Source organism: Aedes aegypti, chromosome 2 (assembly GCF_002204515.2).
Source record: "Aedes aegypti strain LVP_AGWG chromosome 2, AaegL5.0 Primary Assembly, whole genome shotgun sequence".
Taxonomy (NCBI): domain Eukaryota; kingdom Metazoa; phylum Arthropoda; class Insecta; order Diptera; family Culicidae; genus Aedes; species Aedes aegypti.
The window spans coordinates 92,963,311-92,991,115 of NC_035108.1; the positions used below are offsets into that span (position 1 = coordinate 92,963,311).

At 35.9% G+C, this 27,805-nt stretch overlaps 1 protein-coding gene across 1 annotated transcript; it reads left to right on the forward strand.

Moving 5' to 3' along the window:
• The first annotated feature begins 10,750 nt into the window (after window positions 1–10,750).
• On the forward strand, window positions 10,751–27,183 carry LOC110675781 (apyrase-like). The gene is made up of 3 exons (XM_021841549.1): window positions 10,751–11,826; window positions 26,271–26,519; window positions 26,581–27,183. Exons 1-3 carry the CDS (start codon window positions 10,887–10,889, stop codon window positions 27,030–27,032), a joined length of 1,641 nt encoding a protein of 546 aa, XP_021697241.1. The 5' UTR covers window positions 10,751–10,886; the 3' UTR covers window positions 27,033–27,183.
• The last annotated feature ends 622 nt before the right edge of the window (window positions 27,184–27,805 follow it).

Consider the following 27,805-nt stretch of genomic DNA (forward strand, 5'->3'; position numbering starts at 1 on the left):
GGTTTGACGGTTCCGAAGAGGCTAATAATTAAAGTAATAGTAATGACGGGGAATTCAAAATCTTTTTGAACAAATACAACCAGCCTAGCCTAAATTTGTCGGAAAGTCACATTTTCAGCAGCCCAAACCTGATAGCGCAACAAATTGATGGGTTATCAGATTCATTCATTTCCATTGATTGATTATTTGTCTTCTCAATGGACAAGCTCACATAATGATGCAGGGTGGTTCACTAAACTAGGTAGTAGGTAACTTGCTCAACAACATTCAGAGGGACTCTAGAGCACCGTTTTGATTCATATTACGGACAATTTTAAATTCCGGACACTCTAGTTTGTATGGGAAACATTTCACACGAAATATTACAATTTTTGTCAGTCGAAAGTTGTCACCTTCGAGACTCGTTTTAGTCGACATTTTCCTTAGATAACTACGAAAATTTATAATTCTCAACAGCCCTAGACGCCTTTTTAGTGGTTTGCTGGTTTCAGTTAATGATTTGACTGCTGTCCGGAGTTCGGATGTCCGGAATATGAGGCAAAAGTAAGGATGCGTCCGGAATAAGAATCATGGATAGTCCACACATTTATATTTATTTAAAATTGTGTATGTAGTGGAATTAAAATCTTCACCCACCTTTCAAAAGTCAATTGTTTTGAAGGATCGAAAACGTGGAGGACTCATGCAGAATGATTTATTTTATATGCTTTTTGATGAGTTATACTTCACTGAGGCCTTAAGTGTCCATAATATGAATCAAAACGGTATAACTATAGATTCAGATCTTTCTCAAACAAAATTCAAGTCTTACCTCTAAAATACTTATTGATTGATATAAACAAATGTCTTTACGTGAATACCGTTTTCTTGATTTCATTAAGATAGAAATTCACCTTGGACTACTTCTTGAACTAATTTCGAAAAATGTTTTGAGTTGAATGACAGTCAGCAGCTCGAAGAAAAACTTATTAGGATTTCTTCAGATGGACAGAAAGAAATATATTCTAGGTTTCCAAAAAAAAAAAAGGTTTTCTTAATTTCTACTTTAAATTTATTTTCTGTTTTCGCTGAAATATATTCAATCACTTCGAATCACTTCTACTTTGCTCCTACTGAATATTCTATTATCGGCTCTACTGCAAATTTTTAAAAGGCTATAGTGTTCAAATCAATTATATCACAGCTAAAGGAAGTGTTGAAAGGTTTCTAGTAAAAATATGCACAAAGCACCCAATCTCATTATGAAATTGAGTCGCACAAGTTGTTATGATCGATTCGCTAAAATATACACATATTTTTTGTCCATAAACATTTCAAGTGGTCTTATCTGCAAAAAAGATGCTCTCTTTGGGTATGTTCTCTTTCAGTACTTACTTGTTTCAACGACTTCAGACGTTATTTTGTAATTGAAAGTAGCGAAAAAAATATGTTTTTCGATCTGCTCTGCAAAAAGTGCAACAAATTCTTTTTTACATCGGTGTTCAGAAAGACCGGACTAACCCAGTAAACACAAACTCGTATACGATAGCGCATAAGAGTACAAATGTGGAGGCGATATACGTACATGCGCCATAAGGCTGCGTGCAAGATGTACGTATATCGCCTCCACATTTGTACTCTTATATCCCATCATATACGATGGTGTGTTTACTGGGAAGTGTTTTTAATGGTTTCGAAAAAAACGTACCCCACGCCTTCAAATTGTCAAAATATTTGCATTAATTGCTGTAACAATGGAAGCTATTTATTTGATTAGACATGTGTATCAAAATCGCATCGAAAAAATTAGAACTGTTTGAGTTCTTAACATATCTTTAGAACGCTAAAATATCACCTGGTGTGGTCTGTCTGAACACCGACAATATTATCGTAATAATTGAAAGAGAACATAACCAACATGAGTCTCTCTTTTGCAGATAGAATCATTTGACATGTTTCTACTGTATTTTGTAAATGTGGGACAGTTATACGTTTATGAGCAGGTGCTCGATCTATAAATCTCATAGCACGCAAGTTGATAGAAAGCATTCTACTTTCAGTTGAAAAATAATAAAACCACCTCGGCCTAACACACAACCTTCATTTATTGTGCTCTAAGCGATTACTGTTACAAGTGTGCAGGTATTTGAATAACAATGCTTTCTTATAATTACGATTGCCGCGTAATTTACCCCAACCGCAAGCACACAGCGATGGTCATGATAAGACGCTTAAGGGAACACCCTCACTCAATAAATATCTAGATTTTTTTGTTTCGTTATTAATGTGCTTTACCTCCTTGGTCGTGAAAAATGGCTTTAGGACATTTCGTCGAATGACATTTGGTCGAATGACGTTTGGTCGAATGACATTTGGTCGAAAGTACATTTGGTCGAAAGGACATTTAGTCGAATGGACATTTGGTCGAATACCTTAGAACACTTATTTTCGTCGAATGATGTTTAGTTGAACGGAAGTTTGGATGAAAGCTTATTTTGAAATGGTTTATTGGAAGATCATTTGGCAAAATTGATATTTGTTTTGCAAAGTTGATAAGATAACGTAATTTTTTGAATAATCTGAATCATTAACTTTTGTTGAATAAGAAATGGGACATTAGGCGTAGTCTTATTTTCAAATTTGATACACCTTTTTATTTGTAATTTTAAGTTATGCCAAATTTAAAAATTTCAATGATTATCCAAATGAACTATTAAATAGTTTTTTGTCATTAACTGAAATACTGAGCTCTAGTGAATTTATTATTCTTCTAAAATATCATCATTCTTTTAAAAACTGCTCAACAAGTTATTTCATTACTCAATGATTTGAACATAATATTTTCTTCATTTATTATTCTTTTGAAATATCATCGTTCTTCGTAATGAAGATCAGCTCATCTGATGGAAGCATTTGGAGAGAGAGCTCGGGATCTTTCTTTGCATTCCGGGTCTTGCAGCTCAATGGACTCAACTCAACCTATGGTCAATAAGCTTATTGTGACTTCCAGCTTAATAACATTCCTCAAGCAAATATATGGTTTTGCTGACGAAGTTGATGACCTCGAGTGAATAACAGCGTTTGCAGTAGAAGATTTGGATTATTGAAAATGAAAAAAAAAGTGCTGATTCTTTGTACCGGGTAAGGAAAGATCAGTTGACTGAGGTGACAAAAGTTGGCTTGTTTCCATTTAAGATCAGCTTATCTTGAATCTCAGAACATACCTGGACAGGAAAGCAGCATGAAACATCAAACACGCAAGAGGTAGATTAATACGTTGGAAGAGCGTCCATCAAACTGAATATCAAAATTTTGCTAATCGCATAATGATCGTTGGTAAAATGGCTGATACTTTTTTAATTTCTTGTTTGAGCGAAAAAATGCTACTCTCGACGGTAGTCAGACTAAACGTAAAACTATGTTTCCATAGTATTTAGATTCGAGCGCAATTTTTTCCATGAAATTCAGTTCGACCAAATATCATATGCTTTCTGTTGCAACTAACCCTTTTCGACCAAATGTCCATTCGACGAAATGTCCGTTCGACCAAATGTACTTTCGACCAAACGTCATTCGACTAAATGTCATTCGACCAAATGTCTTTCGACCAAATGTCATAGATTCGTGAAAAATACCTGTGTGTGCCTAATCATCCCAAACTGGGCATCCGTCAATCTGATGTGGAGACATCATGAATGGTAAGGGTATGCGATACTGCGAATGATTCCATTGAATAGCGTTCGAAACGAAATTCCACGGATTTATTGAGGTAGAATTTAAGTTTTCCAATCCCGTTGGGATGACCACAATGAAAATATACTGGCAATATTTTTCGGTAGCATATAGCGGAATTTTGCAAAATATTGAGCTGAATTTCTAACAAAAAATATAATCAATAGTTTTGTTTTACTTTGCTAGATTGCACTGTCTTCTATCATTTTAGGATGGAAGGCAATGTCTATATGTGAGATTTAATTCATCGCTTTGTAGACCATATCAATATGATTTACTGATTTTACCTTAATATAAACTTTGGACAATGGGTAGATTATTTTCCACATAGCATCAAATGGAAAATAATAAGATTTGATTTTAATTTCATAAGTGATTAAGAAACAAAGTTTTTTATCCAAGTGTTCTCCGGTACACATTGGAAATGCTTTAGAAATAGGTTTGTACGCTTTGAAAACCCTTATTTTCTTTGAGATATTTTTAGCTTACAAACTATACTCTCCGTTATAAAAATAACGATTTGAGTTTCCATAATAAAAAAGTTATCAGGAAAAGACTTTCCCAAAACCTCAACTCATTCCTCTAAAAAACATGAATACCGACCACGCTATTATGGGTTACCTAGTCATGATTATGAAATTCAAATGGAAATGACGTAAAACGATCATGCGGGTAACTTTAACAATATACTGAACGAAAAACTTAATTTCTGTTAATCAATTCAGCAAAACGAATGCAAAAATAAAGAGTATTAGTGTAGACGAACAGACATAACACTAAAGAACACCATCGACCACACATTAAACAGTCATTTCAAATATCCTCAATGTGAGTTTTGAAAGTTAAATTTTTATCTAGCATAAGCCCTAGAAACTTAACTTCATCTGACCAATTAATTGGCACCCCATTTATTGTAATAGCCTGTCTACTGGAAAGTTTCAAACAAAGGGCTTTCGGTTTATGTGGGAGTATTATAAGTTGAGTTCTGGAAGCAGTAGGATAAATCTACTGTTTTCCAAGTATGAAGATAAAAAAAATCCAAACTACTTTTCAGTCTACTAGGGTAAGTGTTCCCTTAGTTGTGGGTGTTCCTATAGTTGCGGTAGTGCCGTTTTCACTGATTTTATTACATTAGTCACAGAACCGACACTGCCAATCGACGCGGAATTGTTGAAAAGAGCGTCCAAATTGCTTCAAAACTGATGAAGTAACACTAAAATTGCTAAAACTGTTTTTACTTGTACCAATAGTTGCAGTAAAGTGTTCCTATAGTGGAGGATCCCATAAGAAATGAACGGATACCGCAACTATAGGAACACAAATTAAAAATATGCCGCAACTAAAGGAACAGTGTACCAATAGTGAAGGTATTATTTTTCACTGACATGCCGCGGATTACTGCGATGAAATTATTTTTCTCAATAAGTCAATGGTCGTTACTTCCCGTTAAAACATCAACATGTACATTAATTGCACTTCTTGAATTTAGGCGATTAAATGAAGTTCTATTGTGCTTAGTACCTCCACTATAGATACATCTACCCTACAAATGACAGGCTGTGTCATTTGGCGTAGAGGCATGTGTCGTCCGCAAACATAGATTTTTAAAATCCCAAAGCACAATGATCCGAATCGACAATTTAGCAGGAAAAGGTGTTTTCTCTGTTCTCGACGTCTAAAGAAAAGTTGTTGGAAATTAAGTTTGGCATCTTCTTAGAAAAAAGATGAATAGGGTGGCTCTTATTAAGCATTTGATCTTGACTCAAATTTTGCTGTTTTAGGAAACTTGTGGTTACGCTCGAGTGTGCACTTCCGCGAACTTTTGGAAAACGTTTTTATTAATAATTTTGTCGAAGACAATTTTGATCTAACTCTTCAATTGAACTAAGTTTTTTAACTAACTTTTTTTATTTTCAGTTTAATGTGAATTTGGTCTAGCGAAAAGTTGTAGAGCAAGTGATGATACACATTTTTGCCGAGCATTTCAAGTTTGTAATTCATTTGGTTTTGAAGTTAAGAGCAAATTTAAGTAAAAAACTATGAAATTTTTGAATGCCTATTTCTTATGAAGTTGGTTTGATATTATTTTCATTTAGCGGAATTCGAAAAGACATGCATTGGGCAACTTTTGCTGCAAAGCTGTGCAACGTCATTTTTGTAAATGAAGAACTTCTTGAATACACCTAAAACTGGAAATTAGCCGGCAACTCACACACATAAATTATTGAAGAAATATGAAACAAACAAAGTAGAAATAATTATACGATTCAGATGTAGGTCACCTTGTGTTTATTATTATTTTATCAGTACTGAGTGGTATAATTATTTAAAACTAGTGGTCCCGGCAAACTTCGTCTTGCCATCAAGTAAGCTGGTGAAAAAAACTATGGATCGTTCCATACAAAATGACAGTTCCGTGCACTCTCGTTTTTTCAACTTTCCCGATGAATATCCTGGAATTTTCATACACACAAACACGTCGGAACCCTTGACGAACAAAATGAAGAGAGAATTATTCAAATCCGTTGACCCGTTCGTAAGCCATTTCGTGACATACAAACACCATTCTATTTTTATTTATATAGAAGATATAATTCAAAATGAAAAAATGGCGCAAATGCAATTTAAGAAACTTTAGGTGTTTTGTTGTTCTGTCTGCCATTATTGTGACCGAATACATAGAATACTGTCCTGTGCAAGTGATTGAAATGTCTAATATCATTGAAGAAGCCAAGGTTAATTAAAAGTTTACAGGTTTGAAATTATTTTTGGAGGAATAAAAGTAAAATTATATTGCTATTTCTTGAAGAAAATGGATTATAGGTCCTACATTTTTTGTTTCTAATTCCTCCATTATGTTGCACGGAGAAGTTTTAGATCTAGTTAAAATCTACAACTTTGCTGAAGGCAGCACGACGTTAAGGGGCTGTCCATTTATTACGAAAGACATTTTTCGGGGTTTTTCAACCCCTCCTCCTCCCATGGTAAGATTTTTTGTATGAAAATTAAAAATAAATTGTATGGCGCGTAAGAAATCTCTGACCCTCCCTCCCCCCATAAACCCTTAAGTAATTAATGGACCGCCCCTAACTTGAAAATCTTGTGAGTCAACTGCAGATTTACAGTTTTTAGGTGTATTTTTCAAGTGAAGTTCTCAAATTACAAAAACGACGCTCTCACAGCGAACGGATGCAACGCCGAAGAAGCAAAATGAACACACCGATAAGTGGTTCGCGAAGTCTATCCACTCGTAGGATTCATTTATCCACGCGCTGCTCATTCTGGTGATTCATTGCAAGGTTGCTTCTTCTCGTAAAGTCAAGCAAACAGTCCACGCTAAGCCAGTTCAACGCAGCGCATGTATTAAAACTACACATAATGAGGCAACCAATGCAGAACTGGCTGACTGAGTGAAAATTCTGTGAACACAGCAAAAAAAATCTGAAATTTACATAGCACGTATTTTTTTATGATAATAATGTAAAAGGAGTTGCAACTGAACATTCAACGATAATTAATGTAAGGGTTCATTCAAATATTAAGTAACAAAAAATTTGCCAATTTCAGACCCCCTCCCCCCCACGTAACAGCTTTTGTATGGAAAATTTTAAATTTTTGTATGGACCGTAACAGTATGTAAGACCCACTCCCTCCCCCTGTTGCGTTACGTAATATTTGAACAATCCCTAATCTGTCTGATTGCATTCGAAAATGGTTGCAATCTCTAGTGAGACTGAAACATTTCAAGGTCTTACATCCAACATTCGCCAATATTGCATGCTTTCTTGCATCTTGAAAGTGAAATTGCAAACAAGAAATCGTGGTTTACATGATTCTACGCTGAATATTCTATCAAAAATAATGCATATGGATGGATCGACGGCTTGTCATGTCATGTGCATTATGTATGATTGAATTTTCAGCGTGAAAATCATGTAAACCGAGCCGTTTTGCATGCAACATTCTTCGAGAGAAGACGTTTCGCGTATTAAGGATTTTGGTAACAATGTATATAATAGATGTGTTTATAGGTTTTATCATTGAATAATACATGAGAAATGGCTTTGCATGATTGATGCCAAAATTACGTTACGTGTAAATCTAAGATTTTTTTTGTGTGTAGGTCGCACTCATTCTGTGAGTTGCGAAAGCCAACGGCTGTGCGGGGATCGATGGAAATGGAACTGTCAATGATCTCCCGCGCGGCAGCAAACATTTGACCGTTGGTAAGATGGGGAGTTTTCTGAGATGTTTTCTAGCGAAAAGCCGGAAGATGGTCGCAAATGCGAAAGTTTTCCCCATTTGCTTCCACTTCGGCTATTCAAATGAAAAAATCTCTGAAAAACTTTAAAATTGGAACTGAATTCCGCATTCCACGCGTTCCTCCTCTGTGTTCATTTCACTCATTCAGTTTTGTTTACCACCGTTTGCACAAAACTGTGTACAGCCCCTTTGCACAGAATCTGTGCTGCACGAAAAGAGGCCAATTTTGTGCGCTCGGCACTCATTTTTGAGCGGAGCAAGTTTAGCGTGAATGTTGCGAGCCCGTTTGAAGATGATCGAAATGAATATTTTCCTGCTCTTCGCGAAGAACAGGCAACGTGGATCGTTGCAAATCAGCCTACTTTTCATCGAGAGAATAGACAACATAACGGCCTACTTTTCCTACCGAAAGAAAAGTGCTCAAAAGTGCTACTTTTCAGCACTAATATCAGTATCGAAAAGTAGCACTTTTCAGTACTGTTTTGGGAGTTATTAAAATGACATTGGATTGCATCCATACGTCATTTATTCAATTGTTCTGAATTTCTCATAGACTTAGTCAACTAGGTTCTGATTCTACATCCGTATGAATTGAGTCAGATTCGAATTGTAGATTCGTATTTACAAACAGAAGCTAGTTGACTATGAGGAATTCTGAGTTCAAATAGGATGTACCTATACTGCCCATAACTGCATATTTGTAACATTCGACAAAAGTAGGCATTGAGTAGATGTAATACCAACGGTGCATTTTAAGGTAGTATGGGGAGAAACTAAAATTTCAAAAAAATAACCAACCATTCAAAAATGCTTATTTGAGGCGGAAATTTTGTACAGCTAATATTGCGTACTAGGTGAATAGCCAGAATTTCAGTAGGTTGATCGAAAGTGTTTATCATTTGGTGACTATCCACGGTATTAACTCGAAATTGTCAAAAATGTCGAATGTGACAAATATGCAGTTATGGGCAGTATATGAGGCAGTAGAATATGTCAGTTCACTACAAAAGAGACAGGAGCTTTATGGAGCGGTTCATGCAGTGAACGTAGGGGCAGTAGTTGGATTGATCCAAAAATGATCGGAACTTTATTTGAACAACACAGAAGAATATTTCATGTGGCGTATTACCTTGTTCGTTCACGAATTTAGAATATTATAAGATCAGTTTGACTTCGAGTGATGCGTGTAAATTTGTGACTGCCATGTCTTTAGTCATACTAATGCATCACAGCCTACCTGATTGTAAAATATCGAGTCGCTTTAACGCATGGATGCCATGTGGATTCTCTTGAAATATGATTGTGTTCCTAAAAATGATCTAACTCAAACGGCATTTGTCGTAATTGCAAAAAATGTTGTATGCAACGCGTTGCAAAACTCGATGTTTTCAGCACTCGTAGTATTCATCCAAAGCAGCAAGCCTCGTCGGATAAATATACGACTAGTGCTGAAAAAATCATCATTTTAAAACTTGTCATGCTAAATTGTCAATTCGGACCATTGTGCAGAGGTAACGCAGGTAAGTCAGATGTGAAAGTATTGTACAATATAAGTCCCAAATGCTGGTTTGAGGAACACCAGCTCTTACAGGAAGTCTTTCATTCTAAGAACTTTTACTATACTAAAGTGTACAGATAACTTTGGATTTTTCCAACAATGTATGATAGAAAATAAAAGTTTTTCTTTTATATAGCAATTAATCTTTCATGACAACCAGCAAATCAAAATGTCATTGAAGCAGACGCAAAACAAATAACAAAGCATGTGCCGTCACAATCCATTGTTCCAACTTTTGTGGATAGGGATACAAATTTAGGAAAAGTTAACATAAAAAGGACAGAGGGCAACATTGTCTCAAATTTTTCAACTCGTCAAAACTCAGTTATTTTAAACACTTGTTTATGGTCGTTGTTCTTTAATGTAGCAAGGTTTACTAACATGGAGAAAGTACCTAAAAAAACTAATAAAGAGCTTAAAAAATCGCGAGCATTGCCATTTTTTGTTTAAATTGTAATAAACGATCGTTGCGGAATGATATTGTTGCAATAATAACTAAAGAGGAAAATGTCTTTGTTGCTGCATGTTGGTTGATAATTGATTCACTGTGCCAAACACTGTCGAATGCTTTTTCTATGTATTGAAGAGCAACCCAAGTAACATTAGTAGCTGAACAACAGTTTATTTAGCTGAGATAATCTTCAGAGTGGTTTGTTCAACTCTTGTTTCTACTTAAATGTTTGTTGGGAATACTAGTGGAATAGTCTCTAGATTTATTAGAACGATCAGGTTTGCAACTCGTAGAAGTTGAAGAGTAGTCAAATGTTCATGTCAAAAATGAAAATTGAATTTTCATTGATGTGAATCATAATTCTCCTCAAAATGACTTTTTCAAAAAGTTTACTGATGGAAGTTCGAAGCTTGGCAGAAATTTCGTCCGGTTTTAAAATAAGTTCAACCTTGGCATTTCTCCATTTGCCAGGAAAATATGTTAACCAAGAATGATAAGCTACTCTGGAGTTTTCTTGATGAGAATGTAAAAAGTTCTATCGTAACCAGAAGCTTTCATATTTTGATTTATTTTTACGAAACATTTTTACATTTTATTCTATTTTGTCGTTACGCATACCGCATACCCTCAATGAATGGGGACAATCGTGAAGAATATGACGATCCAACCGAGGTAGGTAGATGCTATCTCATGGTATGCGAAAATCGCTGCTTATTCGGTATTCGGTATCTTTGCACTTACAATCAGTACTTCAGATGCGGATTGAAGGCTTCAACCTTTATTGCTCGTTCCACTTGAACGCAAATTCAGTTGCTGGCTGTCATCGGTCAGTGCCGGTTGTCCGGATTGTAAAGATCAGTGAATACGGGCTTACATTACAAAGCCAATCCAGTTGTATAGAAAATGTTTTCCAAATGGTGGCCGTGGATGGTGATGCTGGCGCTGATCAGCGTGGTTCGAGGCCAGAGTGATCTTTTCGAGTTGTCGATCGTTCATATCAATGATTTTCACGCGCGTTTCGAAGAAGTTAATGCGGCTAGTGTGTCGTGTAACCCGGAGAAAGATGACGTCTGCGTGGGTGGATATGCCCGAACGGTAACAGTTCTGAAGAAATTGCTCGCCGAGAGAACTAACCCCATCTACTTGAATGCGGGAGACAACTTCCAAGGCACCTTGTGGTACAACATTCACCGTTGGAATGCTACGGTGGAGTTTTTGAACATGATACCGGCCGATGCGATGACAATCGGTAACCACGAGTTTGACCACGGCGTGGAAGGGGTGGTCCCGTTTTTGGAACACATCAACTCTACGGTCCTGTTGGTCAATGTGGACAACAGCGAAGAGCCAGAATTTAAAAAGTTCCAAAAGTCGATGATCATCGAACGGAGCGGGCGTAAAATTGGGCTCATTGGAGTCATTCTGCAGACAACTTACGACATTGCCAATACTGGTAATTTGATCTTCGCCGATGAGTCGGAAACCGTCCGGGAAGAGGCAGAACTGTTGAAGCAGCAGGGTGCAAACATTATTGTGGTGATTTCGCACTGCGGATTGGATGTGGATAAAATAATTGCTGAAAACGCTGGGCCTGAGATTGACATCATCGTCGGTGGCCATTCGCACACGTTTTTGTACACCGGAGATCATCCGACTATTCCGGGCACGCCACAAGGTGAATACCCGACGGTCGTGACGCAGCAAGGTGGACACAAGGTGCTGATTGTGCAGGCTGCTGCATACACCAAGTTCGTGGGCGATATTGTGCTGTTTTTCGATGCTGCTGGAATCATCCAGCGATGGGAGGGTAATCCGGTTTATCTGGGAGCCGATGTGGTACCAGGTGAGTTTATTGCAATAGTGCTGTGAATTGATTCAAACACTAGTCGTATGTTCTAAATGCTTTTCGTGGTGCGTTACGGGGTAAGATCTATCATATGAATCCTAGTCTCATCTTGATTGTCGGGTTAGGGTAATATGTTCTGGTAATTCAATGATTCGCGGTACAGAGTAGGGGAAGACGGGGTAAGAGCGCCCGCCGGGGTAAAACGGACCACCTCCAGTTTGGCATGAAAATGGCGGTTTTCTTGAAAGTTCACCAAGCACTTTGCATAAACACATGATTGTTGACATTCCAAAGCATTTAGGGTGATACCAACATTATTTTTTCAATGACAAATATCAAAAATAAAGTTTTTGCTCGTAGATACTGAATTTGATCTAATTTTAACAGATGCTGACTTAAGGATTTCGGAAGGGATTTTTTGTCAAAACATATCAAATTACCCGTCCACGCTTTAACATAAATGTGTAATAGGCTTCAGTGAAGTGAAATATGAATTTTAAATATTTAGCTTTGAAATAGGGCCCTACTTGTGAAAATTGCGCAAGCGGGGTAAAACCGACCACTGTTGATGGGGTAAGACCGCCACCCCTAATTTATACCAAATAAAATGTCGAAACCATTTTAAAAGTTGTAACTACGTTGTACATTACTATTTAAGTAAAATAAAATCAATTTTGTAAAAAATACAAACCAAATCAGCATATTCTTCCAAATATGGGTGTTTTAAGGTACTAATAAGTATATATCTCAGTTTTTTGACCGAATTAACCTTAAAAATTATTCAATATCCACGTTAATTAATATAGAAATCATAAAACAATATACTTTTTAGAATAACAGGGAACTAATATATTTTTTCGCAAAATTTTGAACGAAAATCGAGGTGGTCGCTTTTACCCCGTGGGTGGGCGGTTTTACCCCGTCGCTACAAAAAAACGTGATAAGAAATCACTTTTTCAAGCTTCATGAAATAAATAAATTTTAACGAATATAACACCTGTGATATTATTTGATCATGCCCAAGGCTTCAAAAAACGACATGCTGCGTCGAAAAAGTATTTATTGATTCTTGATTTTGACATATGAATTAAATTGCTTAGGCGGGCGGTCTTACCCCGTCTTCCCCTACTTGTTACTGGTGACAGTTTCTGGAATTGAATCAACTTTACCTAGCAGATGGTTACACACTCGTACAAAGTACTAGAACAAAGCCCCTTTTTTCAAGTATTTTCTGGGACTAAACTACACGAAAAAAAATCCGTTGCCGGATTCATGAACAAAACATTTTATGCTTCATGATATCATGACTAAAAGTCATGAAATCATGAATATTATGCAAGAATTTGTACACGGCAACGCGGATCTACTCAAATTTGAGTTGTTTCAACGCAAAACCGTAGTTGGGCCCAATAATCCAAATTTGGCTAAATTTCCAAGGACTCTATTAGGTACTTTGCCTTTAAATCCATAATAAAAATGTACTTAAATTTGGTTTGATTTAACGCAAAATTGAGTTCATTCAACCCAAGCCTGAGAATAATGCATTTTACCCTAATTTGGCTTATTGGGCCAAACTACCCCCATAAGGTAGGTGCAGCTCTCTCTATTTTTGACAACATTGGTGGGGAAGAGAAAAAATACCGAGAGATTTTGGGTTGAGAGAATAATCGATATACTTAATTTTGGGTAAAGTCAACTCAAAAATTAGGTTAAATGGTTTTTCATTTAAGAAAGTGTACACGTGTTTTTTACAGTAAACTGTTTATTTTCGAACAAATTCATGAGTTTACCTAAAATACATGGAAATCAACGTAATTTCGATCAAATTCACATAAATTTGAACATTTATTGAGCATTGCTGGAGAATGCTCTTACTTTTCTTCTGATACCTCCCATAAAATTCTGCACAACTTTTTTCGGAACTTTTCGAAGTGCTTTTTGAACTGCTGACCACATTTTCTTGAAAAAATCGATGGAGCTTGCTTCTCTTCCATCCTTCTTAAGATGCCGTTTGATTATTGCCCAATATGTTTCAATGAGGCGTAGTTCTGAGCAATTTGATGGATTCGATCATTTTTCTACAAATTCGACTTATTCCTTCTTGAGCATCTCCAAAGTAGCTGAAGCATAGTGAGCCGATGCTAGGTCTGGCAAAAACAATGGAGGCATGGTATGCTTTCAGTAGATGGGCAGAAGCCATTTTTTAATGCATTCAGTTCTGTAATTTTCGCCGTTGATTGAACCCGTCGTGAAATATGTAGTACTTTCATACCGCAGGAGCAAATTGCTTGCCATACCAAATCATTTTTCCCAAATTTTTCTGTTGGGATGTATCGTACGTCGTCAGGAATATCTGTTTTGGCCACAGCGTTGAAAAAAATCAATTTGGACACTTCGCGATTTAAGCCAAATCTCGGAACGGCAGTTTTTCTGTACACCATTTGTGCAGAAAAAAATGGAGAGTCGCCATGTCAATTCGACCCATCGTTTAGAATTTATATTTTTTTATGTCAACGTTTGTCTGCTGTCAAAATAAACACTTGAGATCACACTGAAACAAAATTTTATTTGTTTTTATGGAGTTTTTACACCAAAATGCTAATATTTAGCTGAGAGAGACTCGCGAAGAGGAAAAATATCAACGTCATATGCAGCCCAGATTCCCCTCTCACGAAACGTCAAATGCAGCCCACCGTTTTTATGGCTGAAAAAGTGAAAAGTATTGTGTTCAAAATGAGCTGTTATTAAAAACCTTAGTCGGTGGAGCAGTTTTTTTCAAAGTTGCTGATAAATCTAAGCAGAAGATTAATTATTTCTAATGTCTGCTGCGTTTGCTGGCATGAAATTTCACTCAAACGGCTATTTATGATTCGATGTGATGCAAACTCAATCATTTTTTGCTGAGAGGTTCATGTGAGGATTTGAACAGCATGCGCATAATTGGTATAAACACAAAGTGGAATAAGAAAGAAACTCAGCAATCACAGAAAAAGAAGACCGTCTTCGCGAGTCTCGTCTCAGATATTTAGGTGTCCACTTTCTCAAATGAACAGTCCTTATGCTCAGGGCGTTACACAAATCTAACTGTCACATTCGTCAAGTGACTGTCTAGTCAACGCGTCTCATGGCGATCGGTGATGTTTTATAGTGTAATTATGAAGTTTTGTTTTTGAAAAAGTTTAAATAGAAGGCAATGCTCTTCGGAACCTTACCATCATATCGATGACATTCTTGGTAAAATATCCGTAAGTTCTCACATTGTGTCACTACACAATCAATCTGTTGGAGCTGTTAGATATTCCGAAATAAACTTGCAAGCCTTCGTCCTGATTATGCACAACCGGGAAATGTTTGACTTTGAGCACAGATTTTGCTTGACAAGCTCATCGGCGATTTTAACTGTTTGGATGTGATGCATTCCCCACGTCACACACAGCTCACAGAAGGTCTTCGGCAGCCGGATGTTCCAGTTCCACTTTCCACATCCGCAGAGTCGTTAAGGAGTGTTCCATCACTCATGCAATCCACCAGCATTTTGTGAGCCCAGAGACCATTTGCCAATTCAATTGATGCTCGGAACAACATTTTGCGTACAAACCTAACCATCGGATGTTCGCGTTCTGCTAGAAATGCGGCAATCGTTAGGTTGAAAATTGTGGAATGTTTTCACGGTTAATTACGAAACTACCGGCACAAAAGCCGTAACTATTTCAACCTTCATTTCATTTGTTTACCAATAGCATATATAAAATGGGATCTAAATTGACGTATGATGTTTGTTTTCATGAACTGAGTTCATGATTCAGGGATCCTGCTTCATGATTTCATGACTCAACTTGCTACGTTTCAGCACCAAAATCGGAATCCTAAATGAGAGGTATCAAAATCCATAAATAGTGCTTATGTTTCCATGAATTTTATTCATGGTTCCAGCATACATACTTCATGGTTTGAGGCTTTTAAATGACATTTTTCTTCGCTAAAACGTAACGCACAGCTGGCGTTACGGTAATATGCTTAATGATTTCATGGCTTTTGGTCATGGTGTATTTTCATAACATGAAAACACACTTTCCTCCCGAAATCATGACTCATTCTCCTTATTTAGAGTGCCGCATTTTTACTCGTGAAAGCGAAACAAGGATGGGACAAGCTTTCGTGATTTCCTGCGTGAATACGCTTTCATACAATTAAAATTAAAAATTGGGCTAATTTAATTGACATGGTGAATGGACAAAGGTTTTTTTTAAACTACCAGTAACATTATTAAATTATTTCAATTATAAATATAAAAAAAATCAAATGCAGAGGGATTGTGGGCAAAATGTATTGTTTGTTTTATGCGAAAACTGTTTGATAATGATTTTTTTTTCTTGAATTTTTCTTTCAATTTTAACTTTATGTTTTTATCATCATCAAGTAATTATATGTATAAACAAGGCTGTGCAACAATCTGGTTTAAATGCTAAATAATGAACGCAGAAATGTTATTTTGTGCTTACACGAATGGAAAAGAGCCCATGTATAAACCAAAATGTTCGACTTCGATTATCATTGATATATACATTATATTCCACGAGCAAGTTTATTTTGCTCGATACCTTTTCACCAGCCTCGTTTCCAATCCAATATCGGTCTTATTTTTTAACGAGTGTTCAATGAGTTCATCTCGGTATTAATCTAGGAGTTTAACCAAGAATTTCTCCTGAAATTCCAACCAAACATCGTTCATTGAATTTGTGATGATTTTTTACTGATCTTTCATGTTTTTTAAGCTTTGTTATAGTTGAATTAATTTTTTTTTCCATTGATCTTTGAAAGATTCGCTTGAATAATTCCTCTCAGAATATATCCAGGCATTTCCCTTGAAATTTATTTGAAATCTGTTGGTTCGTTTCTAAAATTCTTTAACTTCTTTATTACTAACATCGAGCATCACGAAGTTTCCAGAACTTCCAAAAAAAACATCATTGTAGGGATTTTTTTTGCAATTTTCCCAGTGTTTTTTTTTTCCTAATAGTTCACTTAAAACTAAACAATTTGTACAAAAATTTGCTAAGTCTTCCGATGGATCGACTTAAAAAAAAATCCTAATGTTCCTGAAAGAATCCATCAATAATTATGTTACTTCACCTAATGAGCAGAAAATCTCAAGCCCTCACATCATTTGAGGGAGATTGTGATTTCCGTAAAAATTGATAAGTTCAATTTACAGAAAGTATTATATTCCTTTTTGTAATGGCTATATCGGACGTGTGATTCAAATGTAAAGCGAGCCTGTAGAATATTTTTGCAATTAATATTTAATTTAATTAGTAGATATGCGTAGCAAGGAAGCGTCAAAAATGAAATTAATTAGGGGATGAGAAGCAATCCATCAGGAATCAGTACCCGACTAGAGGCATGTAACAAAAATATAATAAAATTTTATCAGAATATGATATGCATATCATATTATGATATAATTTTATTACGCCCCGTTATCCACAGAACATAATAAAACAAAAATATAACATAATGTGTTTTATTTCCCTTTAAGATATTTTTTTGTTCATTTTTTACAACTTTATAACAAAATAAATTGATAGTTATGCATTTCAATACTATACAATATTATCGTATATCGAACAGTATTATAATTTTGATACTTTGTATCAAACATTATAACTTGATTTGATATGTTTTTGATAGAATCAAAACACATTTTGTTATGTTTATGTTACTATTCATACACTTTTTGTTATAATTTTAGTTATTTTAACAACATCCTGCATCAAGTTTGTAACAACCTATGTTCGAAAAAACCTTATAACATAATAACATGTGCTGATATAATTTTGTTATGTATCTTTAGTCGGGTACTCATTGGCGCGAAAGATAGCACGCACAAATCATGGCTACTATGTTTTATTGCATATATCCAGTGATGCCTGCAGAGCAGTCCAATAATTATGACCAAAGTTTTACAACTCATTCAAAAATCAATAACTAATAACAGGGCGTCCAATTTAAAAACGGTCTTCGGCAAAGTTGTAGCTGATGAATGTATCTCATAGTATCAACGTAGTTCTAATCTCCAAGAGCACATGGACAAACACTATGACCGATTAAATGAATTGCTTGGTTTTTCCGTAGTTATTCCCATATAAACTATAAACGGCTTGTGCAGTCTCAGTTTTCATCCAAATGAGCTCAAATTTTGGGAGGACACTCAGAATTTGATCTAGAATCGAATGAGCGGTGTGGACCAAAAACGATTTTTTGAACCACTCTAGTACTCATTGATATCTTCTTAAGAAAGTATTATTGGTTTGATCCTTGTATATTTTGGAGTCACAGCAAAGTCCTATTGGAAAAGTTGTGTCAAAACTATTGATTCAAAAGATACAGATAAGTTGAAGTTTGACAAAAAAAAATCATGTTTTTTCTGTTGTGTCATAGTTTTTCTATTCGATTACTTTTTGTCTAGGTGCAATTTTTTGTTATTGTTAAAATTCTACCTATCTGTAACTATTGAATTAATAGTTTTCGCTCAAATTTTTCAAAAGCTACCAAACATTGAGGTAATTTGTAGTTAGCCACAGAAAAAAAAGAATCGGTTGAGAAATGGCGAAAATATACATTTTTGAAGTTGACCATTTTGTATGGGAAAACGGTTTTGGCGCATTTTATATGTCCGATACTGTAGGTTCTAGAAATTACTTCCTAATCTTCTCCATGAGTTCCATCTAAGAAATTTTAGAATCCATCCAAAATATTATCCAGCATTCGCATCAAGAGCAACAGAAGGCGGAACTGAATAAATTAAAAATTCTTCCAAGGTATTATCCACTGATTTGCCTTTAGCAAAACTGTATAGAAATTCCTGCAGTTTTTTATGGAATTTAGGTGGCTGTGCTACTTTTCCTCTACATGCCATTTCTTCGATTGCCACTTCGCCGAAAATCTTGTTTCCATGAATAACACAATTCAACGAAAATTATATGGTACCGTAATCCGGGGTAACATTGATCATTTTTTTTAGTTTTTCTTAAATTTTTCATTTCACAATACAAATGTTACAAGTTTCATATTTTTAAAACAAGTACTGGCACCCACCGCTCCTAACTATGTACTTTATTTTGTTTTTCGAAAGATTCAAACATGTTTAAATAAATGTTTTAAGTGATTTTTTGATTCAGCTGATCACCCAAGCAAACAACGTTCGCTAATATTGGAAATGTCGTTACTTACTAAAATCAGGGCCCCTGAAGCCGAATTTGAAGACCAAACTCTTACAAGTCATTTACTTTTTGAGGTATTTCAAAATTAAAAACACCTTGAACCGCAGAATACGCCTAAAAGTAGGCAATTTCCTCAGGAAATTCTACATTCGTATTAGAAATTAGTTAATGTTGCCTAATTGAATAAACTTATGAGAGATTTGACAACGGAATCGTTTTCGGCGATGCCATTTTTAGTAAGAACCGCATTTTCCTTGATCACATCGTCTGCAGAACTTATGTGAGACATGAATTTTCGGTAGTGTCAGTGAAAATGATAGAAATCATTGTTTCAAAAAGTTGACAAATTTGCGCATGAACTAAACGCAATTTTGGCAAAAACCTTAATTATCATTAGCTTATGAATATACGAAAGAGAGGCACCATTCATGGTTCGAAAATGTTTCATCAATAAATCTTTATTTGAACGTTTAACAAGATGAGTCATCCCGATCAATGTTACCCCGCTGATCAATGTTACCCCGGATTACGGTACTCATTGGCTTTTAAGCTCCATATAATTTAAGGCGATGAAAAATGATATTAATCCTCTTTTATTTGGCTGAAGTATCTTTCGAGTTAAATTGCCCTCGATGTTTTCGGCATCAAGAGATAATTTTAGAACAACTAAATATCTTCTTGCTTGATTACTTCCTGTTCTTTCTGGTTTATTACCCTGCAACTGAAGACTATACAAGGGATAGGCAAAATGCTTGAGTTGCTTATAACTTTATGGAAAATTGATGAATTTGGTAACATCTGGAAGCAGTCGACGGCAAAGTTTGTCTAGTTTCAGGAACTTGTTTGGTGCATCAATTCCAGGAGCACAAAAGATTTTCTTGAAACTTCTGTGATTGAAAAAAAAATCCTGAAAGTATCGTAAACGAAACTCTAGGAGGGGTTTTATAGGAAGACTGCAAATATCACTAAATGAATTCCTGAAGAAATCATTGGATCTGATGGCAACTTTGGGCAAATGCCTTATTCAATCCTTGGGGAAAACAATAATAAAGAATACACACAAAGTAATTATGTGAGGAGAAATTAAAAAAAATCATAAAAATAGTCTTAAACTAAAAATTTGTTAGTTTCTTTGAAAAATATACAGCTAATCTCAAGTAGGGAAAGTGTACCAGTTATGGCCATAGTGGTTCCCTATTTGGCCATATGCAAATTTTAGATAACTTTTACATTTTTAATCTTTTTGAATGTTTTAACATCAAGATTTATCCTTTATTGTACTGCTAAAACACAAAAGATTTTTCAAAATGTGAAGACATTCAAGATATCACGTATGGCGAAATAGGGAACCACTATGGCCATAACTGGTACACCTACCCTAGATTGATTTTTGTTTTCTTGGTACCGTAATCCGGAGTAACATTGATCGAAATGGCAAATGTTGCTAAATTTATATTTTTAAAATAAGTACTAGCTCCCATCGCTTGTGAGTGGATACAGTACTTTGTTTTCTATAAGTTTTAAGCACGTTTTAAAAAATGTTTAGAGCGATTATTTGATTTCGCTGATATGAAGTAACATTGATCACCCCTGAAAACAATGTTCGGTAATGTTGAACATGTCGTTGCTTACTAAACGCATGGCCCTGAAACCGAATATGAAGACTAAACTTTTACAAGTCATTTATTTATTAGATATTTTAAAATTACAAACAACATGAAGCACGAAATACGTCTAAATGTAGAAAATTTCCAATGGAAATTTGGGATTCTTTATTGTACTGTAATCTCGGGTGAAATTTATCACTTTTCACTGTTTTCCATGTCTGTTTTCTATGATGTTGCCAATTCCAAACAACTTAATGCAGGAAAACAAGTACGACAGTGAGCCTCATTGATTTATATACTCAAATTTTCATACAGTTGTGATTTTAGTGCTGAAAATCGTCTCTAAAATAAAAAATCAAGGAATTCTATTTCGGGGTGAAATTGATCACCTGTCAAAACCATTATTGTTAGTTTTGAAAACAACTTTACTTGTTTAATTTCAGCCTTCTGAATCCAAATATGCTTGCCAAATTCTTAACAATCCATAATTTATGAAAATAATAAACAATTCATTTTCAACAATACCGCAGAAAACGCCTAAATGTAGGCAATTTCCGAAGGAATCTTCTGATATCAATAAAAAATTCAATTATTACAAGAAAATGAACAAATTAGTACGAATTTTGATGATAAAATTCGTTTTGGGGATATATTTCAAGCATCCTCACAAATTTTCATGTTGACACCATGTCCAAGTCCTTATTTAAAACTATAAGTTTATTGATGTCTACAGAACACGATTATGGAATTTTCAATTATTTTCATAGAAATAAATATTCCTTAACACAAAAAGCTTCACAACATGCAATTCGACAATAGTTAAGACAAACAACGTTCATTTACATAGGTTGCATTGATTTTTGTGCTCTATCAGAGGGAAATAAAATCGTGTGACACAGTGATCAATTTCACCCTACTGATCAGTTTCACCCTACTGATCAATTTCACCCGAATTTACGGTAATTTGTTTAATTTGTGACATTGAAAAAACTTATAAAAAAAACGACGAAATCGTTAATGCTTCCGGAAACGTGAATTTTGAAAATATTAAAGTTCGTTACTCATATTGATACATGCATATGACCAGTGCTGGGAATGGTAATAGTAGTAAGTTTGAATTTCACGAAAATCACGTGGCTCTTCCCAGTACAGTTGTTCAAAAACGTGAATCTTATCAAGTAGCCTATGCTGGGTGAAGGAACTTTCTAAATCGTTAGTGTCATTGAAGGCTCTAAATGCAGCGGGAAATTGAACATTTTTCTACAGTAAATTTGGGTTGCCCTTAGCAACGGGTGTTTTGCAGTTTTCAAAGCTTTTTGCCTACAGCAGCGATGGGCGTGAGTTTCACTAGCTATGATTTTCAAATGATTTCTGGTTAAATTCGTGATGAGCTTTTAATTAAATTCTCGAAAAAGATTCTACTGGATTTTATGAAAATGATGTGATCCCCAGTAATCAACTACACCCCACATTATGGTATACCCCTTACAGATTATGCTCAGATGTTAGCCAAAAATAAATAACTAAGGGACCGTCCATAAATGACGTTGCATTTTTTCACTGATTTTTTACACCCCCCTCCCCCCTCGTAGCATTGCGTCACAAATGCTCATACCCCCCTTGGAAAATACGTAGCATATCAAGCAACCCCCCCCCCCCCCTATATTTTTTTATTTGTTTTCCTTGCCAATTGAGTTATAACAAAAAAATAAATTCAGAAGTTCAATACAAAGTTTGATATTGATTACTGACTGAAACGTAAGGATAATCTAACGAATAATAGTTTGATATACAGTAGCGCTCAAAAGTAATTTGGACAACAGTATTACTATTAATTGTATAACTTTTGCTGTTGTAACCATGAAAAACAATTTTACAGCTGAAAATGTAGAAACAAACAAAAACCTTTGATTGGATTGATAAAGCTAACCGTAACGAGTACAATAGATTTCATAATATGTTGAAAAGAAATTTCGTTATATTAGAGGATAGTTTTTTAGATTATTCGTTGTTAGGAAATAGATTTCAATAAAAATGATAAACAATATACCGTTTTGTCTCAAATTCCGAACAGACTCATATTCCGAACACTCGGTTTTTGTATAGAGATTTGGTTGAAATGTTTCGCTGAAATATGTCACCAAATAACAAGGAAATGACAGTCAATTGCAATTCAATTTTAACGTCTCCAATATAATTTATACTGCGGGAGTAGTGATGATTCACTAGTTTGAGACCAGTAGAACTAGCTCAGATAAATTTATTTGTGAAATTATTCATTTGAATACGGTTTATTCGTGCTGTTCGGAATTTGAATCAAGGTGTTCGGAATATGAGACAGAATCAACACAGTGTTCGGCATTTGAATCAAAATGTTGTTTCATACTTTTACCTTAAAACAATACTAAAACTAATTGAATCAAAATTATTATCGGTACACGCACCAGCTAACAGTTAGGCTTTGCGAAGAAATTAAAATTTACCTAAATATCTGCTAATTTATGCCAATCAGATGCATTTGAAGTCACTGTTGACCTTAAGTGTTCGGAATATGAGTCAAAACGGTATCTTAATTTGAAATGGATATTCGTCATTATTATCCAAATTCAAAACCATTTACCAATCAGTGACCAGATATAGAAAAGATTACGCTTATCATATATATGGCATGTTTAGAAATTCTTAGCGATTATTGAACAAATTTCTCATCTTTATTAATACTTCAGCTAAACTTCATTATCATTCCCCAACCTGAAATAATCTCAGACAACCTATATTGAAACAATAAAAAAATAAATAGAAAATCTTCAAATTACCGAGTAATTAAGAAAATTTAATGATAGAAAGAGCAATTTCGATAACACTCGAATCTGTTGTTTAGGCTATTCCATCAAGTTGTATTTAGGCATTTCCATCAAGAGCATTGATATATCAAAACAAATCCATGATTTGATTGAGTGAAGATCTCCTGCAACATTGAAAGCATAATTCACGGAATAAATATCTTGTTTTAATGTTATATTTATGTTTTTTCTAAGAAATAAATGTCTAACAGAAAATATGAATAAGACTAAACCAAAGCTTTAAAAGTCATTAAAGCAATTATTTTTTAAAGTTTCAATCAGTTTATTTATAAATTAAGGTATTTAGACATGAATACAATATAATGTTTACATAATTATAGCTTTAAAACATCTGTTTGATTACATTATCAAGAAAATCTAAAATTTCTTAGATTTTTTTCAATCTTATCATATGAATGTTTTGGAGCTGAATCATCATTCTACAGTTAACTCTCCCTTACTCGATATTCCGTATCTCGATATCGAGTTAGAGAACCATAGTAAAAGTTAGTTTTCATGGCTAACTCGATGGTCCCTTGGATAGCAGTTGCACTGATTTTGTGTTCTGTAACTTGATATCTCCCTAACTCGATGGTCCCTTCAATATCGAGTAAGGGAGAGATGACTGTATAACCCATCTTCATAAGTCAAACAAAGAAAAAATAAGTTTGATAAAAAATAATTGTATCTCATTTTTTCAGTGCCTCTCATTTTACTGAAGTGATTCAAAATGCTACGTCCACAAGGTAGGACCCCTCCCTCCCCCTCGTCACACATCGTCACAAATTTGTGAAGCCCCCCTCCCCCCTAAAAAGCTACGTCATTTATGGACGACCCCTAACATGTCACGTCACCTCCCAATCACTTCTTCCACTGTGGAGCTGAGAAGCTGGCTTTGTCACAATGGGGACATAATGCCAAGAAGAAGAAGAAGAAGAAGAAGAAGAAGAAGAAGAAGAACGGAACCAAAAATTTTACCAGTTTTTTGGGGCCCAGAAGAACTAAAAAATAACTTCGATCTGAAAAAATACCGACTTAAGGTCAGTGTTTCGAGTTTTTGTGGATTTTCAATGGAAAAAAAAAAGAAATATTTGGGTTTTATACTATATTGTAACAGTTTGAGTTAAATGGCACATTGTAAAAACACACTTACGTATTGTAGAAACTTTAGATCAACAGATGTCGTGTAATTCCAAGCCATAGGTATATCCCAAAAGACATTCAAGCGATTCTATTTTCTGACATTCGTTCGAATATTTGAAACAAAACTTCTGAAAGAATTCCTAATGGAAGCTTCTAGCACAAATACTTCGAATCTTTACCAAACCAGTTGAGCAATGTTTACAATGCCACCCATTTCCCATTCATACCTTTCTACTAATTTAGGTGAAGATAGTCATGAATTTGCTTAGGTGGAAAAATTGAGTGGTAGCGTATTGTACGAAATCCAACTGTATTGATACTCTGAATGGGGCGCTGCACTGTTTTGATTTTGCATGGGATTTTGACGTTTAATGGCCTTGTTATTTACAAATTTTATGAAAGGGTGAAAGAGAGAGAAAGATTATTGTGCAGAGCCTCATTGTGCATAGTTTTTTAAGACTTTGTTATAATCAAGGCTGGTGCATTGTACTCTGTAGCCAGAGTAAGGTTAACTGACTTGGCAATAAAGGCTAGGCGGCCATCTTTAACTTGCTGGCCGTTTTGTTTACAAACATAACTGCCAGGCCTGGATAACGCTCAAACTAAAACTACCCGTGCTGCCAATAGTGCGAACGAAATAGTTAGAGATAAAAGTAGAGTATGCTACGCGCAGATGCGGCTACATTAGAATAATTTCTGACACCCCTTTTTCTCCAATTAATCAGAAGTCATTACTGCCTGGCCCGCAAGATGCTGAAACTAAAACTAACCATGCTGCCATAAGTGTGGACGAAATTTTGGAAAAGAGAGAAAGAAGTATAGAGAAGACATGGAACAGATGCGACCGTATTAGAATAATTCTTGATAACACTGTTTCTCCAACCAATCAGAAGTCAATTGTCCACCTACCTGTCTCAGATGTTTGTAAACAAAACGGCCAGCCCTTCCTCACCTACCCTTCCTGGTTTTCTCCACAAAGTGAGCATAATGTATCACCTTATGAGGAGCTGGACCCGCCTTGGTAATGACTTCTGATTAATTGGAGAAAAAGGGGTGTCAGAAATTATTCTAATGTAGCCGCATCTGCGCGTAGCATACTCTACTTTTATCTCTAACTATTTCGTTCGCACTATTGGCAGCACGGGTAGTTTTAGTTTGAGCGTTATCCAGGCCTGGCAGTTATGTTTGTAAACAAAACGGCCAGCAAGTTAAAGATGGCCGCCTAGCCTTTATTGCCAAGTCAGTTAACCTTACTCTGGCTACAGAGTACAATGCACCAGCCTTGGTCATTACTGCCTGGCCCGCAAGATGCTGAAACTAAAACTAACCATGCTGCCATAAGTGTGGACGAAATTTTGGAAAAGAGAGAAAGAAGTATAGAGAAGACATGGAACAGATGCGACCGTATTAGAATAATTCTTGATAACACTGTTTCTCCAACCAATCAGAAGTCAATTGTCCACCTACCTGTCTCAGATGTTTGTAAACAAAACGGCCAGCCCTTCCTCACCTACCCTTCCTGGTTTTCTCCACAAAGTGAGCATAATGTATCACCTTATGAGGAGCTGGACCCGCCTTGGTTATAATCATATAATCAAAATATTTTCTCATCATTTTCCCACCAGATCCAGCAGTGGTCCAAGCGATGATCCCTTGGAAGGTTTCCGTCGACGAGCTGGGAAACCGTCAGGTGGGCTCAACGGTCGTTGATCTGCTGAAATCATCTTGTAACGTGGGTGAATGCAACATCGGAAGCCTGATTGCCGATTCCATGGTTTCGGCTTTCATTCCATTGGCTGAACCGGGACACTGGACGTACGGGGCCATTGCTGTGATAGCGGTCGGCGGTATTCGCGTCAGCATGTTCAGAGGAGGTAATTTTGAACATATTAATGTCTGTACCGAGGGATACTTATAATCCCTTCTCATTTGCAGCGATCAACTACGCCAATGTGATTGAGGTGTTGCCATTTGAGAACAATCTGGTTTGCGTTGAGCTACGCGGTGACTATATGCTGGGAGTGTTGGAATATGCCGTAGAGAAATCATGGGACGAGGATAAATTCAACGGAGCCAACATGCTGCAGGTGTCCGGCCTCAAAGTGGAGTTCAACGTTTCGAAACCAATCGGCGAACGAGTTCTGTCGGTTGAAGCTCGCTGCCACGATTGTATGGTACCCTCCTATAGCCCACTAAATCCCTTCAAATACTACCGGGTGATAACGAACTCATTCATTGTGGGCGGTGGCGACGGATTCCACATATTTCCGCAGCATGGACGCAACAAGCGTTTTGGACCGATTGACAATGTAGCATTTGAAAACTACCTCAAGCAGCGGTCGCCAGTGATACAGGGAATCGACGGCAGGATTAAGGTTTACACGTAGACAAGACAATCACGATCTGCTGACGACCATTCGTCGGGCGTCGTCGAGGCGGAAAACATAATCAATCGAATCTAGTGATAATAGCGTATGAATGTATTTATGTGGGATGACTAAAATAAACACAGTGGGTTTTATCTTGAGTGACAATGAATTGCTGTCTGTTGATATTATTTCATCAGATTAGAAGTTAGACTTCAGACGGGGGGCGCGGTTGTATAGCAAAGTCGAATCCGGAGTATCAATTCAGGGGAATACGAGCTATTGAACACGTGAACGTTTCCACGAGGTGGGTACAATTCGATACGTGATACACAGTAAAACACATTGGTCGATCATGTGAACAGGTTTCTCGTCTTGCTGTATACTTGAATCTCTTGACCATTTTGTATTGTAAAAGGCCAATCCGTACTTCATTCTGTCCAGTACCTTATGTACTTAACCTTTGCATCCCTGACAAAGTTTTCACAATCAAATTTTAGTGATCTTTTAGTTCTAATTTCAACAATTTTCGGCCGATTTTCATTAAACTTCGATATTACACGACAGCACTATTCTAGTTGTTTCATAAATTGTAGTTGGAATCCAAAATCCTTAAGTTTTTTAGGGTTTGTATAATACGATGCATATTGAGTAATTGTATGCTACACAGAGTAATTTACAAGTACTTCCAGGATGTTCTGGAACCAATCCCAGAACCCTTAAGGTGTGCAAAATAATTATGAAATAACTCAAATGACCTTCGGACAGACCCTGCGGACATCCGTAAAAATCCG